At 44.1% G+C, this 14,478-nt stretch overlaps 1 protein-coding gene across 1 annotated transcript in view; it reads right to left on the reverse strand.

Moving 5' to 3' along the window:
• Nucleotides 1-9,096: 9,096 nt before the first annotated feature.
• Nucleotides 9,097-14,478, reverse strand: part of LOC310774396 (stonustoxin subunit beta-like) — a 10,672-nt gene continuing 5,290 nt past the window's right edge. The window contains exons 4-6 of the mRNA XM_083634464.1: nt 10,244-10,417; nt 10,011-10,057; nt 9,097-9,793 (exon numbers count right to left, since the gene is read on the reverse strand). Of these exons, the coding sequence (XP_083490590.1) occupies nt 9,162-9,793; nt 10,011-10,057; nt 10,244-10,417 (853 nt within the window). The 3' untranslated portion in view covers nt 9,097-9,161. The remainder of the gene's footprint in view (nt 9,794-10,010; nt 10,058-10,243; nt 10,418-14,478) is intronic.

The raw sequence follows: 14,478 nt of genomic DNA on the forward strand, positions 1-14,478 counted from the left end.
GAGAGAGGGGAGAGGACAGAGAGGAGGAGAGAACAGAGAAGGAGAGGTGGGAGGGTGCAGGGGAGGGAGAGCCAGGGGAGGGTGCAGGGGAAGGAGAGCAGGGGGAATGTGAGAGAGGGGAGAGGACAGAGAGGAGGAGAGAACAGAGAAGGAGAGGTGGGAGGGTGCAGGGGAAGGAGAGCAGGGGGAATGTGAGAGAGGGGAGAGCAGGAAGTGGCAGGGGTTCGGGAAAATAGGGGAGAAGAGGAGAAGGAGAAGGAGCAGAGGGGGGGACAAGGAGGAGAGAGCAGGAGAAGGGAGGGGGGGCGGTGGGATGTGGGGGAGGAAAGAGCATGGAAAGAGAGGAGGTGGGGGGGGGAGTGGGAAGTGTGGGAGAGGGGAGAACAGGAGGGGGAAGAAGGGAAGGAGCGGGGGAAGGGGGAAAGAGAAAGAGAGGGGGGGGAGAAGATCAGACAACTGACTACTCTAAGCATTAACCAGAGCTAACTGGGACATAGTATCTAGCTAATCTACAGCCTAATCTGGCCTATCGTACTCTGCTCTAGTCTGATCTTTGCCTGAACACTATAACAGGTCAGCCTTAGGCTGTAGCTAATCTATCGCCTACCTAAGCTGTTCTAAACCAACCGGCAGCCCTCGACCAGTGATGAAGAGCACCGATGCCCCCCGCCCTGGCCCCCGCCCACAGAAGGCGTGGGAGAGAAGGCCAGGCCGGGACACAGCGGCGTCCCCTCACCCCCAGTGAACGCAAGAAAACCTTTCCACCATATGGATCGCCACATGGATTGCCTCAGTGACTTGGCTGAGGAGGAACCTTGTGAGGTTGTTGTGCTATAGGGGCCCAGCAATGATAGCCCGGGTAAACCCATCCCCCACGCGACCCGCTCCCAGACCCGCCCCCAGCTAGTGACTGGGAACTGAGAGAGCAGGCCACGCGGGGGCCGGGCCCACCCAGGCCACAGCAATGGACCCCCATCCGGGGACTCCCCTCCGAGACAGGCCGAGAGATGCCGGGCTAAACCATGTACAGAGTTTTCCGATAATGAAACTCTGTAAATGGTTTATTATGGAAATAAAATTTACAAAAGAACAGAAAATTGAAAATGTAAAAAGGAGTCCAACAGAAGGGATATAAAAATGTAGTTTTTAAATTATCCTCAGATCAGGGAAGGGAGTCGAAAATGTAAAAAGTAGAGTCCAAAAAGAAATAGAAAATGTAGTCTTTAAGTGTTCGTAGGTTTAGAGAATACTAGCTAATTAGCTAGGTGAAAAAAAGGGGTAACAAGATTGGGAGTTCCATGAGGATGATCTGAGGAATCCATGAGTCCGCGTTGGTGACATGGATTAAGAGGAGGGGAGGGGAGGATAGGAGTCGGAGGTGATGATTAAGAGGAGGGGAGGATAGGAGTTGGAGGTGATGATGAGGCCGGGGGGGGGGGGGGCTGGGGGGGGCGTCCCCCCCCTTCCCTTAGGCAGGCAGGGGACCAGGATGATGAGGATAGGGGTCGGTGGTGGTGATGAGCCCGGGGTGTCAGACAATAGAAGGAGTAGTGGGTAGATGGCCTAGAGTGACGACAGGTGGCTAGGGCGATGACGGCCGGACCTAGGGCTGCAGCGGCGGGGGTGTACGTCAGGCCAATGAAGGACACCTGAGGGGGAGAGAGAGAAGAGAGCGGGGGAATCTGCGCACGTCTAGACGTGCCTTATCACGTCTAGACGTGACTAGAGTGAGAGCTCGAGTTCAAAACGAAGTAAAACTGCTATGCATTGACAGTCAGTAGATAGAGTAAACACGAGTAAACACTCGTGCATTGTGGGGCTGGACCTGGGCTCTCTGACTGCGGTGTCAGAGAAGAGAACGTTATCCAGGCTACGCTCCATCATGAGCAATGACTCGCACCCATTTCACGGCGTGCTAGTACTTTACTTTACTTTACTTTATTTCATTTAGCAGACGCCTTTATCCAAAGCGACTTACAACAAAATACAACAAGTTCAAATTAATTACAGTATAGGCAACATCAATTATAGAATTAAAAAGAAAACATAGCAAGCAACACAAAGTGGCACAAAAAGGCAGACAATAAAAATCGCACTTATGAAACGTCAATTCCAGAAGGGCCGAGGTAAATTCTGAACAGGTGAGTCTTTAGTCTACGCCGAAAAATCGGCAGCGACTCGGCCGAACTGACGAAACGGGGGAGCTCATTCCACCATTGTGGCGCCAGGTAGTCAAAGAGACGTGATCGAGATGCACGACCCCTGAGTCCGCGCAGCAGTGGAGGGGCGAGACGATCAGGGCGGGTGGAGGAGCGGAGGGAGCTATGCAGTGGTTGGAACCTAACCATAGATTGTAGGTATACCGGGGCTGTCCTGTGGACTGCCCTGTAGGCCAGAACCAGTGTCTTGAATTTGATGCGAGCAAGAATGGGAAGCCAGTGTAGTTTACGGAAGAGGGGAGTGACATGAGAGAACTTGGGTAGGTTAAACACCAGACGCACTGCAGCATTTTGGATAAGCTGAAGAGGTCGGATGGCAGATGCAGGTAGCCCTGCCAACAGAACATTGCAATAGTCCAGGCGGGAGAGAACAAGTGCCTGGACCAGGAGTTGAGTTGCCTCATTTGTGAGAGAGGACCGAATCCTACGGATGTTGTACATAGAGAATCTACAGGCACGGGCAGTAGCTGCAATGAAGGCGGAGCTGGATAGCTGGCTATCAAGAATTACTCCCAGGTTTTTTACAGTTTCAGAGGGCAATACAGTAGTGCTTTCAATGGTGATTGAGAGGTCAGTGAGAGGACAGTCTTTCGCGGGGAGAAAGAGGAGCTCAGTTTTGTCGGGGTTCAGTTTGAGATGGTGGGCAGACATCCAAGATACGATGTCTTTGAGGCATAATGCCAGGCGTGCTTCTATGCTGGTGTCAGAGGGGGGGAAAGAAAGAAAAAGTTGTGTGTCATCTGCATAACAATGATATTGGAAGCCGTGAGAAGATATTACAGTGCCTAGAGATCTAATGTACAAGAGGAAAAGAAAAGGGCCCAGGACTGAGCCCTGGGGGACACCCGTGTTGAGAATGGAAGGTCTGGATAGTGATCCTCGCCATTGTACCTGATGTGAGCGGTCGGAGAGATAGGATGTAAACCAAGAGAGTGCAGATCCAGAAATGCCCAGGTCGGAGAGAGTGGTGAGAAGTATATGGTGATTTACAGTATCAAAGGCTGCAGACAAATCTAAAAGAACAAGGACAGAAGAAAGGGATGAGGCTTTGGCAGTATGAAGGGCGTGGGTGACTGAAAGGAGGGCTGTCTCGGTGGAGTGTCGTTGCTTAAAACCAGATTGTAGAGGGTCAAGTAGATCGTTCAGGGTGAGATAGTTTGAGAGTTGGTCGGAAACGGCGCGTTCTAGAGTCTTGGATAAGAAAGAAAGAAGGGAGACGGGACGGTAGTTGTGGGTGATAGTGGGGTCGAGAGAGGGTTTTTTGAGTAGTGGCGTGAGTCTGGCAGTCTTGAGGGAAACCGGCACAGTACCAGAGGACAGGGATGAGTTGATGAAGACAGTGAGGAAAGGAGAAATGTCTGTGGAGATGGCTTGGAGTAGAGAGGAGGGGATAGGATCCAGGGGACAGGAAGTGGCACGGTTGGATATGACAAGTTTGAGAACATCTTCTGGGGAGAGGGGAGAGAAGGAGGCAAGTCCGGTGGGAGGAGTCAGAGAGTGAGGTGTGGTGACAAAAGGACTGTTGTTAATGACTGGGGGGGGGGAAGAAGAGCGAATGACATCTATCTTTCTGGTGAAGAAAGACATAAAATCATCGGCAGTGAGGGAGGAGGGGGGGGGAGGAGGTGGGGGGTTAAGCAGAGAGGAGAAGGTGGAAAACAATTTACTAGGGTTGGAGGCTGATGACTGGATTAAAGAGATATAAAAGGAAGACTTAGCAGATGAGACAGTAGCAGTGAAGTTTGAGAGGATGAGGTGATAGGCAGACAGGTCAATGGGGTGATGAGTTTTTTTCCATTTTCGCTCAGCTGCCCGAAGCTCAGTCCTGTTGGACCTCAGAGCCTCGGACAGCCAAGGAGCAGGGGGGGATGATCTGGCAGGTTTAGTGATGAGGGGACAGAGAGAGTCGAGAGCGGAGGAGAGGGAGGAGAGGAGGGTGGAAGAGGCCTCACTGGTGGAGAGAGTAGAAAACTGCTCAATAGAGGGAAGGGTGGAGAGGACAACAGAACAGAGGGCAGTGGGTGAGAGGGAGAGTAGGTTACGCCGGGTGGTGATGGTATGAGTGGGAGCAGGGAGGGGGGTGGGGAGGGAGATGGGAAGGGAGAAGGTTATGAAGTGGTGATCGGAAACAGGAAGCGGAGTGACAGTGAGGTTAGATGTGCGGCAGGATCGGGAGAAGATAAGGTCAAGCTGGTTTCCAGCCTTGTGAGTGGGAGGAGAAGAAGAGAGAAAGAGGTCAAAAGATGAGAAAAAAAAAAAAAGTCAAACACAGGAGTACATTCAGTGAGAGACTGATTCCACCTAGATGCAACACGGAGAGGCACAGGAAATCATTCCTGCCTGTGGCCATTGGTCTATTTAATGCCTCTCTTAAAAGAGCACCTCGGAGACGCTCAGTCTCCCTGAGACTGAGCCAGCCGATAGGCTAACTGGAAAAGTGCCTGGCTGAGCCACGTGTAACGTATAGGGCAAGCCGAATAATATAAGGTCAGTGTGCAATAAAGATAGGCTAACTGAAAAAAGTGCCTGGCTGAGCCACGTGTAACGTATGGGGCAAGCCGAATAATTTAAGTTCAGTGTGCAATAAAGATAGGCTAACTGGAAAAAGTGCCTGGCTGAGCCACGTGTAACGTATGGGGCAAGCCGAATAATATAAGTTCAGTGTGCAATAAAGACAATTGGCACATAAGGTATACTTACTCTACGTATTTGCTTACTTAGACGTACTCCACTATTTTGCTCCTATCACATGTAATACTGTGTACTGTTTATACTGTTTATTCCATGCTATGTTGTGTTCTTTCTTCTTATTCTGCTTATTTTACTATCGCATTACTACTGTGTATTTTATTTTATGCTATGTGTGTTATGTGAAAACGACTCAACCCCGACTCAACCCGGGCTGTCCACGTTTTTGATCGGTGGAATGAGACAAAAAAGCGAGATGAGCTGGGCGGGGCCGCGTTGATACCAGCGGTGGAAATGGGCCATATATGTCGTGTTTACCACCTCTTCCTCTTTAATCTGTTCCTCGTTGGGAGAGGTGTGTGTTATTTTGGTAACGCTTTAGAATATAGCCCGCAAATAACCATGTAACTGCAGGGTAACAAGATCTGTACTTATAGGGTAATTACGGGGTACCACATCTGTACTTATAGTGTAACTACGGGGTACAAGAAGTGAATTTAGCCTGTAACTAGAGGGTAACAAGATGTGTACTTATAGGGTAATTAGGGGGTAACACACCTAAACTTATAGTGTAACAAGAAGTGAATTTAGCCTGTAACTACAAGGTAACAAGATCTGTACTTATAGGGTAATTACGGGGTACCACACCTGTACTTATAGTGTAATAACTACGGGGTACAAGAAGTGAATTTAGCCTGTAACTACAGGGTAACAAGATTTGTACTCATAGGGTAATTACTGGGTACCACACTGTACTTATAGTGTAACAAGAAGTGAATTTAGCCTGTAACTACAGGGTACCCACTCTACCCTGCACCTGAATACCCTACTCTGCCTCTGATTGGCTATCAGGCATGTCCAAAGTCCAGCCCGGGAGCCAAATGCGCCCCGTGGACCGATTCCAAGTGGCCCTTGGCAAACAAGTTCACTATTTGCATTTTACCATTCGCCTAACAATGACAGCACTATCATACAGTTTGTAGACAAGCACCAAGTAGGAACAACACAGGCAGAAGAACTACAGTAATGTTTTTAGATGTAAACAAAATCCTTAGAGTACAATTGTATGTGATTTTTTATATATAACCCATATGAAGCAGCTGGCCCCCCAGTATTTTCACATTATCTAAGCTGGCCCCTATTCAAAAAAGTTTTGTCAAAAAAGTCACCCCTGGCTTACGTTGATATTCTTACCCTAACCAGAACCAATCATCACTCATGCCTAAACCCAACCAATCGTCACTCCTCATGTAATGTCTAAACACAACCAATCACAGGTAGAGTAGGGCGGGTCTTGTGTGGAACCAAAATAACGCATGAAAGGAGGCTTCTCCCTTTCTGGTGAAGGAAATTGAACTTCCAAATATGGTTTGTGGGTTGAACACTCCCACTGCTGACCTAACGTTACCTTAGAAAATAATCTGCACCGAGAGAGGGGGGAGAGACAGAGGGAGAGAGACAGGGAGGGGAGGAGAGAGAGTGCAAGAGAGATAGAGGAAAGAGAGAGAGGGGGGGAGAGACAGGGAGGGGAGGAGAGAGAGTGCAAGAGAGATAGGGGAAAGAGAGAGAGAGTGGGGAGGGGAGAGAGGGAGACAGAGAAAAAGAGAGACAGTGACAGATAGAGAGCAGAGATGGATCCTCACCAGTGACCAGCAATAGAGCTGAACAGTCACGTGATATATTTTGCACTGGGAAGTGAGTTTCCCTTTCCCATTCATTTTCTCATTAGACATTTAGAAAAATTGAGGGAAATAACACATTTTTTTCCCCCATGTTTATTTTTTGTTTTAGCTCCAAATGAAATGTTTTATGGTCACTCACGATTCAGTAGGTCACGGGGTGGCTTGGTTCCAGCTTTAAAACTCGTTATATAAGGATTTTTGAAATGTCTATGGAGAAAACGAGTTAGAAACTCACTTCCGGGGCAGGAAATGTCACGTGACTCTTGAGCTCTATTGGCAATCGAGAAAGGAAGATACAAAAAATCATGGCAACCAAAAGAAAACAGAACGTGTGGTCACTGTTTGACAGGTGAGGTCGAGACGCAGATGCACTTCCTACAATGCGAAAAATTGGAAGAAGAAAAGAACATTTACTTTAAAGCAGCTATGAGCAAGATTTTCGATTGTTATTAAACAGTCTAAATTGAATATCGATGCCTCACATCTTACCTCTAATGTTAGACGAGACCAACGCCGAGTAGTCTCGCTTGAAAGCCGAGTGAATCGGCGAGTGTTGTCTTGATGATTAGTCTGTCTGCGGGCCAGGTTCATCAAGAAGTGAAATGAAACGGTTTGCGGCAGCCACTTCGGCCATAACCACAAAATTACTAAATTACTTTCAAACAAACTGTTAGAATATAACGAGATATGTTCGCGAGAGCAGAAAGTAGCGAGGGCAGCTGTTTTGGGTCTGTTGATACGGCCGTAAACCGTTTCGCTCTGCCTAGCAACTGTTTACAGCTGCCGTAACCCGTTTCGCTCTGCCTAGCAACAGACCCAAAACAAGAAGGACGGCTTTCCCCTCCTGCTGCCCTCGCTACTTTCTGCTCTCGCGAACATCTCTCGTTATATTCTAACGAATTGGAGCACTCAATTTCACTGGGAAGTTATTTTAATAAAGTGCAGTGAGTAGTAACGAACCTTCGACGCACAGCGTCTTTATCAGTCAAAAACCAATAATCAATATCAGTAATAAATTACAGAATTCCTTCCAAAGTATTTTCCTTAAAAAAAGTGTATATTGTTTTACTGAGAGGAAATAAAAACAATGATACAACCTGTTAACTCCACCTAAATGCATTTATTTTGTCTCATCATTTATAAGGCTATTTGACCTGTATGTTTTCATATATAGGGTGATGCGGAAATGGCAAAATGCTCAGGATAGTTCATTTATTCACAAATTGGCTCTTCTCACAATTTATAGATCTTGTGAATTGGGTGGGTCGATGCCATCATTGCTATGGTTTGTCATTTTTTTAAAGTGAGTCCCCAGAAAAAAAAACTTTTGGGAAACAGTCTAGTAGGAATGGGGCTCCCCATGCAGACGAAATATATATTTTTCTAGCATATATATACTCCTCAAGGTGATAAACACATTTTGTTGTTACCCTGTTGAAATAGTGTGGGCATATTGCGATGTCTGATGAAAATAGATAAGGGTCATAACTTTTGAACTAGACATCATACAGAGACAAATGACACCACTTTTCTGCATGATTTTGGCATGAGGAATTGATTGAGAGGGTTGTTTTCATGATTTTAACTGGTTTGGTATAGTAAAAAACATTTCATTCAAAAACATTTGAAAAAAGTGTATAATTTACACTCAGAATCTTGCAAAAGAAATCTATCTACATATTAGACCATGGGCCAGAAGGGTTGGGAATAATGCTCATATTGATTTTTGGCAAGGTCTACATCTCTAGAGTCAGAAAATATGTGATAGCATTGCACCAACCAGCTAAATGTGTGTTATCACTCGATTTATAACATCATGCAAAACACACTTTTCAAACCTAATAGTTGCGGGACTTAGGGAAATTTGAGGCTAAGTTCATGCAAATCAAGTCTAAAAGCACCAGATTTTGCCCAGAATTAGCCCAGGGCATGCTCTAACGATTTAGCCAGAGTGCCCGAGCCGCTGACCCCCGGGGTCACCATGGCGGCCAAATCCAATATGACCACTGCCCGAAAAAGCTTTTGGCTCTAACTTTTGAAAGAGATGAGCTAGAAATACAGACTTGGTATCTATCTTCTTTTTTTATTTTACCATTAGAAAGGTGTTGGAATGCTAATCCTTATTAGGGAAGATGTGTGTGGACCCCTAATCTGCATATTTCCAAGATGGCGGCTACCTGAATATGAGTTTTACCATAACTGTTGATGCTTTTAGCAAACTCGGTGTCCATTTTATGGTTTTTGAGTTTTATAAACACATTGTAATACTCAGATTTATGATTGAATCTATCTATAGCACTCTACTTTGCATAGTAAGTAAGCTACCAATATGGCCGCTATCCCCTTTTTTTTTACATACACTTTCACCCAGATTGAGTGTAGAGTTGTAAGAATGAGTTACCATCAAACTGGTGGAAACAAACAATCTACAGTATGTATCTTACAGATTTTATTGAAACAATTAGACAAGTGAGTAACACTTAGGTATGTCCATGGGTTGGGGGGGGTTACGTTAGATTGAGGTAACAACTCTACAGCAGCTGTGTTTGGTCACAGTGTGAGTGTTTCTCTCTCACTCCTCTATCTGACACAGACACACTGAGGCACCTTTGTTAAAGAGAAACCCAGGGTAGAGTGGTTCAGTGAAGGTGAAGTGGAAGGTGTGGATGTGGATCAGTGTGTCAGAGGAAACTGTGTAGAAGGACAGAGAGCCAGCAGGCCAGTCCAGATACACTGCTACTCTGTTAGAGGGAGAGGGGGATGATATGACTGTTGATATGTTATTGTGCCAGGAATCGTAATGCTCATCAGTGCAGGACAGTTTCCAGGACTTTTCATTGCCTCCAATCTGACATTCATAACATATGTCTGTTGACTTGTTATTGTGCCAGGCAGTGTAAAGACCATCAGTACAGAACAGCATCCAGGACTTTTCATTCATTCCAAACCTGCAGTCATCACCCTCTCCTCTCCTACTGATTCCTCTGTAAGACACTCCTATAGTAACCCCTCCTTCCCTCTCCACCTCCCAGTAACAGCGACCAGTCAGACCATCTCTACACAGCAGCTGAGCCCAGTAGTCAAATCTCTCTGGGTGATCAGGAAATGGCTGATCCTCTTCCACCCTCGTCACCTTTCCGTTGTCTTCAGAAAGGAGGAGGCGTCTGTGTGCTGTGTTTAGGTCCAGTGTGAGTTCACAGGCATCTGAAGAGACAACAAGACACAGCACAGCAGCAGCTTAGAATAGAATAGAATAGAATGTCTTTATTTTCCATGAAGTATGAAATATGACGATATTTCATACTTCATGCGAAGGTCCAGCTGATAATTTTTTCATTACAATGTGGTGTAGATGGACTTTCTATGTCAGTAGTTATACCTGTTTCTTTGTTTACATGAATCAAACTAAATACACACTTACATTTCCTCAGACCTGGTTTCAGCCTCTGCTCTCCTCTATGGTCCACCCTGGAGGAATAAACAAAGTCAGACCAGCAGATTTGCTTTGATGATGGAAACACATGACATTTAATATCCTTCAATATGAAGGAGTTCCACTCATGTCCTCCATTAAACATTATTCCTCATCTTCTCAATGTGACAGAGGAAATGTGTGTGACTCTCAGCCTTCTAGCAGACGTTGCTTCTCCATACCTGAGAGAGTCCAGTCTCCATTGTGGATCATCCAGTCCAGCAGAAAGCAGCTTCACTCCTGAGGCTCCTGGATGATTGTAGCTCAGGTCCAGCTCTTTCAGGTGGGAGGGGTTGGAGCACAGAGCTGAGGCCAGAGAAGCACAGCTTTCCTCTGTGAGCAGACAGCCTGACAGCCTGCACAAAGACAAACACACATGTACATGTACACACACACACACACACACACACACACACACACACACACACACACATACACACACACACACACACACACACACATCAAAGCATTTTCTTCAGTGATGAATAGTTTGTAGTGTTGAGTGATACAACAATATTGATAATTATCTCTCTTTATATATATAATTATATCTTTGCGTGATTTCAAAATGAACGCAGCTTGATAACTTTCAATAACTGATAACTGTCATGGTGACTGTGTTCAACACTGGTTTGAGAAGTCGGGGGGGCGGGGGGTGGCGGGAGGCCAAAATAAAATGGGGAGCTCGGACTCTCCAGGTGGGTCCGGGGTCATGCTCCCCCGGAAGTTCCCCGCCCCCCCTTATTTTATTACATTTTAAATTAAAATGCATCAATTTGATTGGTGCACTTTGAGAGCAAACTTAAGAGGTTAGATAATAATCTATGAAGAACTACAGACATCACTTAATACTTGCCTTTTGTAATCCCCTTTTTATAACCCTTCAAGATCTTCTTACCTTCATGTATTCATATTTAGCGTTGACCTTTTAAGATGAAAGGCAGTCAATTAATCAAACTTTTAATATAAAGAACATTTCTTTATTCTCCTCCATCTCTCCCTTCAATCTCTCTATCTCTCTAATGTATGCTAACTCTCTTGATCCATCCTTCTCTACCAGTGCTTCTCAATGTGGGGCCAGGGGGTCCCCAGAAAATGTATCAAGTGTTAAACTTCAAAACATTACTTCATTACACAAAGATAACACAATTAGGCCACATTTACATTGCAGGTACAAGTGACTCAATTCAGATGTTTTGCTCTCAAGTGGCACATATCTGATATGTGTCATGACAGTGTGAGCAGCAAAAAAGCACATGGATCAGGATATTGTCAGGTCCCATTCAGGCCTCAGTCACATGTGGAAATAAATCAGATATGAATCAGACATGGCCCAATGCGATGTGACTGGAATCTAAGCGGACATATCAGATATTTCCTCTTATTGCGAGTCGCACCTGATTGAAAACGTGTGTGCGTGCTTCAGCTTCCAGAGGCTGTAGTAGGCTACTCAGCTGTTGACTGCAGTGTTTCGCTCCTGTTCCGACAATAAGGCTTTAATCAAAACACTCGTCCGTAAGTCCAATTTAGTTGAAAATGCCTCCTGAAATGCATCTCTCAATGCACAGATGATTATATCCAAACAGCTCTATTTTCAAACTCGAATTGTCTCCAAAAAATAACAGGCTACATCATCTCTTTTACTTTCGCTTGGTCATTCTGTGATTATATATCCTACGTGTCAGTTTCTTAAATGTTGGAGGTTCATAAAAAGGAAATATCCTCAGATGCAGCCTGTTTATTTGATAGGCTATTTATTTATTTTGCTTTCTGCTTCACAAGGAACCCGCTTGTGTGAAATATTCCTGCACATCAGAGCTCTCAATAAGCAGGTGGACAAATCAATATTGAGAAACACGGTAAAATAATGTCCACACAAGGATTATGCTCCCGGTCAGTTTATTATTAATGTTTCTATCAAAGGAGGAGGAGAAAGATACTGTTTACATGCAGCTCTTTTCATGTGCTTAATATCAGCACGAGGATTTAATATTCATTTAATATTTCTGGACTTGGTAAGTTAGTGGTGCTTGAGAATGAGTTTAGGAAGCATATTGTGTGGTTCCCCTATAATATCTCTATAATATCTCTATATTTCTATAATATTCCTGTAGGGACTTATGCTGCACCGTGTGGTCTGTGCTACTCAATCATGAGTTTAGTCCTCATGTACACATGCAGGTTGTTTCAAGTGAAGCAAGTGTAAACACACACATATCAGATATGGGTCACGTTTAAAAGTAGATGTAAGCATGGAAAGAATCTATATGTACCCTATATGTTTTAATATAGGGCCACATATAGTTTTCCCATATATGGTGCATACATAAAATTGGCCGTTTTCCTATATTATATGTACATATATGTACCTATATGTATAGGTACATATATGTACCTATATGTACATATAATATAGGAAATCGGCCAATTTTATGTATGCACCATATATGGGAAACCTATATGTACATATATGTACCTATATGTAGGATTTTAAATAAAAAAAAATAGCAGCGCACACAGGATTCGAACCCCGTTCTCCAAGGGTTCAAGCCGTGCGCTCTAGTGCTGAGCTATACATTTTCTTATACTAACCAGAGAGCCGGGCACATTATATACTCTCTCGCACACAACGTAGACCACAATTGTCAGCGATCGGGAAGTTATTTTATGTGATGCGTACGATCGTAACAGACTAAAATGATGTTGTGTGTGTGTGTGCATCTATAGTCTGTAGGCTGTACGGCTTCAGAGGTTAACTTCATTTAACACCAGAGACTCAGGAGGTAGGCCTACACAGAGCCTCGTATAGTCTGTTACAATAACATAGTGTGCCCAGAGCACCTCGTTCCGCACTTGGTGCAGACCGGTGCAGACTTGCTTTGGTCTAGTCAGTCACAGCTAGTAAGTACTTGCGCATGCTCGTTGCTGCAGGAACTGAATTCATTATTTTATAGTATTGCGCTAAACTATTAACCATAGTTGTGTCCTGGAAGTTTTTTGCTGGCACCACATAGCCTATAGTCCCATATTTATGATATTTCATATGACATAAAATGCGTTGAAATGTAGTTTTCGTGTAGATCAGATTTCAACTCTCAGTTACACAATAAAAGACAATAAAATGCCAATTCACACACTATCAATATTGTCTCTATTCCAAACTACAACAAATGTTTTAACAATATGATGAACCAAATTGTGTTTTTTTTACACGTTTACGTTGTAACCGCATTTTAGCCGGTTGAAAAGAGGGTGAAATTAGGTCTTAGACGTTCAAACCCAATATCACCCAGATTTAAACTAAAAATCAACGTTGAAAAAACGTTTTGTGCTCGCTGGGTATATATGGATTATGACACAGTGTATACAAACAGATTTGTAAATGACCTATATAGGAGGCATATACCTTGTATTGTGTACATATATGGCCTATATGTGGATATAAAGAAGTGAGACCTATATGACCTGTATTATGAACATATAGGGCCTTTATGTGTATATAAAGAAGCTATATAGGAGACATATATGCCCTGTATGTGCACATATAGTACCTATATGTGGATATAAAGAAGCTATAGGATACCTATATGCCCGGTATATGCACTTATATGCACCTGAATCTGGCCTATATGCAACCTATATGCGGCATAAATGTGGCCTATATGCGCATATATGCACCTAAATCTGGCCTATATGCAACCTATATGCGGCATATATATGGCCTATATGCTCCTATATGCGCATATATGCACCTAAATCTGGCCTATATGCAACCTATATGCGGCATATATATGGCCTATATGCTCCTATATGCGCATATATGCACCTAAATCTGGCCTATATGCAACCTATATGCGGCATATATATGGCCTATATGCTCCTATATGCGCATATATGCACCTAAATCTGGCCTATATGCAACCTATATGCGGCATATATATGGCCTATATGCTCATATATGCTGCATATAGGTTGCATATAGGTTGCATATAGTTGCATATATGTTCATATAGATTCTTTCCATGTGGGGAAGGTCAAATAAATCAGATATAGGCAAAAAGTTGGATCTGAGCATCAAGACCTGCAGTGTAAATGCAGCCTTAGAGACTGTAGAACATACATGGGCAAACTACGGCCCGCGGGCCGGATGCGGCCCGCGAGCGCCACCTGTGTGGCCCGCGATGGAATTGCAAAAAAAAAAAAAAAAAAAAAAAAAAAAATTTTTTTTTTTTACACAGTGCACCTGAACGCAACATGCAAGATACCCGCTGAATAAGTGTCCAAATTCTGTTATAGCATTTCAGTCTGGAATATGGAATATCTTTCAATACTCTTTATGACTAAAAGGCTACATTGAATTAGAAATTTAAATAATTAACTCATTGGTTTTGGATTTATTTAGCTTCAAGACTGCATT

The sequence above is a fragment of the Poromitra crassiceps genome (genome assembly GCF_964638095.1).
Source record: "Poromitra crassiceps genome assembly, chromosome: 4".
NCBI classification, from domain to species: Eukaryota; Metazoa; Chordata; class Actinopteri; order Beryciformes; family Melamphaidae; genus Poromitra; species Poromitra crassiceps.